The sequence below is a fragment of the Gopherus flavomarginatus genome, chromosome 6, assembly GCF_025201925.1.
Source record: "Gopherus flavomarginatus isolate rGopFla2 chromosome 6, rGopFla2.mat.asm, whole genome shotgun sequence".
In the NCBI taxonomy this organism is placed as follows: domain Eukaryota; kingdom Metazoa; phylum Chordata; order Testudines; family Testudinidae; genus Gopherus; species Gopherus flavomarginatus.
In genome coordinates this window covers 84,326,547-84,332,546 of record NC_066622.1, presented here as the reverse complement: position 1 = coordinate 84,332,546, position 6,000 = coordinate 84,326,547, and the positions used below count along the sequence as shown (strand labels likewise).

General features: G+C 37.6%; 1 protein-coding gene across 3 annotated transcripts in view; it reads right to left on the bottom strand.

The window, feature by feature from the left end:
• The window catches only part of NRG3 (neuregulin 3), a 959,051-nt gene continuing 953,051 nt past the window's right edge, over window positions 1–6,000 (bottom strand). For all 3 annotated transcript variants that reach the window (XM_050959091.1, XM_050959094.1, XM_050959092.1), the window contains exon 9: window positions 1–3,802. In XM_050959091.1, the coding sequence (XP_050815048.1) occupies window positions 3,295–3,802 (508 nt within the window). In that variant the 3' untranslated portion in view covers window positions 1–3,294. The remainder of the gene's footprint in view (window positions 3,803–6,000) is intronic.

Below are 6,000 nucleotides of genomic sequence, written 5' to 3'. Positions count from 1 at the left end.
TTTAAGCAATGTGAAAACGTGTGTCTATATTCACCACATTTCCCACTTCAGATTTCTGGGAGCCCGCTACTAATAAGGGGCAGAGAGGAGGTTGTTGAGTTGTTTTGAAGAAAACCTATTCAGAAGCAAGAAATCTAGGACACATAATGGCCATATTTTGTAATTGCGTTCAATAGTAGTATGCTTAAGAGACGTCAGTTTCCCTTGGTCTATTTTAAACCATTTAATTAGTTATTTTCCCAGTTTGGTGAAGTGTAACTGGTGTGAATTTTCACATCTAACTAAACTTGATCTTTACAGGGCAGCTGTAAATTTCAATTATCTTATGAGTACATCAATGAGTTTAGAGTTTCTTCCATGGAGAATTATTATTTGGTTTCCCAGTTGAGCAACAGATGTAATTTTATTAGCACAAACTATATTCTGCACTGATTTACACCCCTTCTAAGCAACTTGGGTTCGATGGGATGTCTGGAACAAAAATATGAGCTAGTCTTTCAGTAGTGTAAGTGAAACTTCATGAAGTCTTTTCTGCAGCCTACATAATTAAAGTGTCAGAATTCAGATAAAATGTTGTTCCATTCACTATAGAGGGAAAAACACGTACATTAGAGAAACATACAATTCATATTACAGTGACCTGTCTAGATCTTCTTTAACTTTTTCCTCTTGAAACAACGGAACTTTCAATAAGTGCTGAAATGAAATTCTTAACAAATAATACACTAGTCTATCATAAGGTTAGTATTAATGTCTCTCTATTCAAACATGCTGAAACAGAATAGAACAGGTAACAAATAACAGTCACACATCCTTTGCTGAGTACAAGATAGCATCTCCAACATGAGCTGAAGATTTCTCACCATTTCAGATCTTCATCTATTATTCAATCAGACACTCCATCAGTTTTTAATACATTGCTCTTCCACTGTTTCTGCTTTTCAGGGTGTTAAACTAAGAAAGGCATTGCCTCTTTCTTCAACAGAAATCCTGCAGTGTGTTTCCAATACATTTCAAAGGGTGCATTTTCTGACTGCAAAATGTAGTTGGATTTGGGGGCAATAAGGCCAGACTTCTGTTAGTTTAAAAAAGTTTCACTTTGAAATATGTATCTTAGGTACTGATCCTGTAGTTCACTGAGTGGAGGCAGCCTGCTGCACCCACATGGAGCCCTGCTGAAGTGAACAGGGCATTGCCCACGCACATGAAATTGGATTGCAGGATTGGAGCTTTCATCAACAATAAGGTACATCCCTCAGGGAACTCGTTCCTTAAATCCAGCCGTATCCAAGTGACATTTGAAGAAGGGAATCAAAACCAATGATGCTCCATCCAGGGGCATAAATCATAATTTGCTCTCATATATATTTTTATTGAAAACACACAGCAAAGATTACAGCCATAGAAAGTTGTGTAAATGAGACAATTCCATCAACTTTGCTTTTTTTAGAAAAAAGACTTCTTATGTGAATACTAATTTTTACTTAATGCCCTAACTGGGGGAAAATAAATGGCATATGCCTTCAGCTTTTTTTTTTCTTCAGTTCACTAGAGAGAAGTTGAAATATTGCTTTATTCTGACTCAACATACAACAGCACTAGACCGATCGATTGTTCTATTTTGGAAACTCACTCTTGAGAATGGTGAACTGGAAAGTCTGGGGCACATCTAATAACTATAGCAATTACCTTGCTGTAAAGGGAGTACGTATTTGAATACATTTTGTGTACACTGTAGATTTTGTTAATAAATCAACCGGTCTTCCAGCATTGAATAGGGAAGGCTATTTGGTAATTATTTACTATTGTTCATTAATTTTTTAAACAAACAATTTAAACAGACTGTATTTAAAAATAGTAGTTCATATGTCATTACTGAATTTAGGCCACTGTATTGGTGGCACATCATGTGCTGTGGATACAGGAGAAAACAGAAAAGAAAATGTAAGACAGCAAGTGCTTGGGACACTGCAATCAGTAAATGATCTTCCTTCTCTAAAATCTTGATTCTCCAAATGGATCTATTTGGTGGAGCCCATGTGCCCTTGCACAGCCTCATTAAATTCAAGACAGGTTTTTACAAATGCCTGGACCCACCCGTACCAAACCAGCTGCAGGAAAGGGGCCTTAAAAGTTCATAAGCAGAAGTAATGCTTAATTCAAATGACAGGAAAAACTAAATGTGGAAACAAATTAGGACAGCATGAACAAATATATGCTGAGTATTGATCATATTGTATCTCCCCAACTGATCTCTGAACAAACCAAACTAAAAATATATTTTAAAAAAGTGCTCTTTTGGAGTGTTCAAAAATGTCTTCAAAGTATAACATTTTCAACATACTGTAATTTTTGTGACAAAATAATGTGGTTTAAGTTCCCATTGGTAGAAAATTCATAACATACACACACACACACCCACTACCTTTTTCTTCTTCTTTTCCTTTCTTACTGAAAATCAAAACTTAAAAAGCACAGTTCAAAATGAGATGGGGCTGCACAGTGGTTGTGAGCAACACCCGATCATTGCATTTCCTGCTCTGATGCTCTGATTTAACAAGATACTTAAGCACATGCTAACTTAAAGGTCATGAGTTGTCCCATTGACTTCACTAAGACTACTCGTGTACTTAAAGGAAGCCACACGCGTAAGCATCTGGCTGAATCAGGGCTTTACAGTTGCTTCAGATTTTACGTGGCTTGGAACCATACTTTAGAATTTAGATAGGAAAGATTGACTTTGTGTGTGTGTTGGTTTGTTTTAAAATTATGAATCTGGGACCAAGCTACTGGTAGAATGGAGGGCTAATTATGCGCCTGTATTATTTGAGGCTACTCAAGAAGAACTTGCTCACCAAAGAATGAATCCCTGGTGGACAGTTCAACACAGCTCTACTTTGAAACCAAAGAGTCTAAGAATGAATTTGGCTTTTTTTGAAAAATATGCATGTCCCAAGCCTTCTAACAGCCAAACAGGACCTTTTTAAAACATACTGTAACTGCAACTGAATGTGTAACTCTGAAAAAGGAAAGCAAACCCCCTTTCAAAAAAAAACCCAAACCAAACAAGTTTTAGATGTATGCTTTATCCCTCCTGGAACTTTTCTTTCCCTTAAAAAAATATTTTGTTAAAAAACACTATGATATGAGGGCGATTGACTATTTGGCTTCTTCTAAGTAGATGCTTTTAAATTAATGCATATAAATAATTTGTATTTAATTTCCTTCCTTTCCTGTTTAGCAAAGCTTTGAGTGCACAGATCCTTTATTTCCCCACCCCCACTCTCCTCAAAGTCACTTGGTCAATGCCGAGTCTCTGTGTGTTTCGCTTTTTAAGATAAATTTTGCTTCTCGTTCCAATTTTGCCATGGGACTCATGGGCAGAAAAGCTGTGTTTTCACTTGCACTGTTTTCTGATTCTGTGCTTGCCAGTTCATAGTCCTCTGACCTCCTTGCATCAGTCAGAATTCGAATCTGCTCTTGGACAGTTTCTAGCAATATTTTCACTTCCTGTTGTTCTGCTATAAGACAATTGCTGACTGGGACACTGACATTGACAAGTTCAGCTGAATAGGAGTTTTTGCACCATTTGATTCCTGTTAGTTCAGAAACATTTTGCATTTGCATGCAGGCTTCATCCAAGCCCACAGATGGGATGATGGGAACTGAGTTGGCCCTTGATGCGGAATATCCATCCAAGTCCTTCTGATCCACATTATTAAAATAAGGGGTGGTCTCTTGTGAAGGCAGTTGCATATTTATTGAAGTATTCTGAGGAGTTTTTAAACCAGTGGATGAATACCTAAAAATAATAATAAAAAAAAATTAGCTTTTTCATTTTGCATGAGACAAACAGACATGAGAGGTCAGTAAAAACAATGGAAACATCTGCTGAAAAAGTATCTTCTTGAAGTAAGGAATAGTCACAAGCAGGGTAGTCTAGTGGATAGAGAACTGACTGGAATTCAGCAGAGCTGCTTTCTATACCCACCTCTGTGACTGGCCTGCTTGGTGACCTTGGGCAAGTTACTTCCCTATCTTCCTCAGTTTCCCCAGGTATAAAATGAGGATAATGTTACTTACCTCCTTTGTAAAGTGGTTTAAGAGCTAAGCATTATTTTTCCTTATAATAAAATGTGTAGTTTTATAATTACATTCGTAATCTGGCAAGCGGATTCCCACCTTCCTCAAGCATCAATATTTTTAAATATGGATATTTTGGTATGAACTAGAATTTGGTATTGTTCTAAAATGTGCAGAGAAATTACCTTCAATAAACACATTCTGAGTCCAGTCTTGCACTCAGTACCCAGGTGTTTTTATGATCTGCACTCCCATTGACATCAGTGGGAGTTGCAGGTGCTTAGTACCTCTGAAAATCAGATCACCTATTCAAGCACCTAAAGTTCTAAAGCTGGTCCTTTTTTCAGTCATATATGGCATGAGGCTGGTGATACTACACTGGGTTCTGGGAAATATTCCTCTGTTAAAAATGAGATGTCCTAGATCCTCCATTAATTCAAATTTTGATGGAACTGCATCAATTCTGCTGTCATTTTTGTGAAATTTCACCAAAATTTCCATGTTGTTTCTAAGTTGGATACTTATGGAGTTGTGCTGATGAAAAGTGACTTACAAGGTACATGTACACTGCACAAACCTCACGGCAGTGGGCAGCTTATGTACACTGCACACACCTCTAGCATGGGTATAAATAGCAATGTAGGGGGTGAGGTATTGCTTAGGCGAATAAAGACACACCTGAACCCTGAGGGTATGTATCCTATACGTCTGTCTACACCCCCAAGTAGTGCTTCCCCCATCTACACTGCTATTTTTAGTAGTGTAGTGTCCTGCTGTCTCCCCATTCCTGAAGCGTTTCCCCATCACTTCCCCCCTGCCAAAGCCATCCACTGACACATGTAGCTACACACCACAGCATGGATGCAGCTGGCTTTTTACTGTGGTGTGTAGCTATAAACACCCTACATGCCACCACCAGTAGAGTGCAGTGTAAATATAGTTTCAATTGCGGCAAATACCAGAAAAACATCACTGAAAATATGTGCATTTTGAATCACTTTGGAAACTTAGCAACATGCCAAAATTCAGCAGCTCTCTTTTTAATAAGAAACATTAATACAACTCTGCTTGTACAATAAGTTAATATTCCTATTAGCCATGGTTATCTGAGACTATGGGTTTGATTCTGATCTCAGTTACAACATGGCAAATCAAGAGTAACTAAAGTGATAACAGAGAAAGTGAGATCAGACTCCAGCCCCACATCTTTATTGAAAGTTCATTTTCATTTGTCACATTATCACATCACTATTTAAATATACACGATAAAGGCAAAATCTTACATGCTTTATACAAGAGTAAGGAAAGCTAGATTTGGCCCTAATGTAATTTAATCTTACTAGGTTTCTGAGTTCCCACTTCAAGGTCCAGATTCAGCGAGGTACTGAAGTAAAAAAGTCACTATCTTGACTTGGATAGGACTACTCCATGTACTCAAGTAACTCATGTCACTTGGGCTTAAGTACATCATTTGGTATGAGTAGTTAGAGAACTAATAAACAAGAAGAACAGATTCCCTAAAGCACATGTTCACTAGTGTTCCATTGATTGTAGTCAACCAGATTACTGCACATTAATTTTTGTATACACAATTCAGCATATCTACCTTCGGCATGTGTTATGTTCAGTGGACCTGCAATTCTACTCTTTCTCTACACTAACACCACACTGAATTAATTTAACAATAGTGCTTTCTGGTCTGTATCCCTAACGTTCCTGCCCAATCCCAGCAGCAGTGCATTCTGGGTGATTTTGAAAGGCCTTTTGAGATACCTTGTGTATGTCCAGGGAATTATGGGAGAAGGGACCAAACTCTGATGCTGCTTGAAGAAATTAGGTATATTTTGTGCTTCACAGTGGAAGTATTAAAGAAAGTTGCAGAACAACTTTTGGGCAAATAATAAAGAAATACGTAAA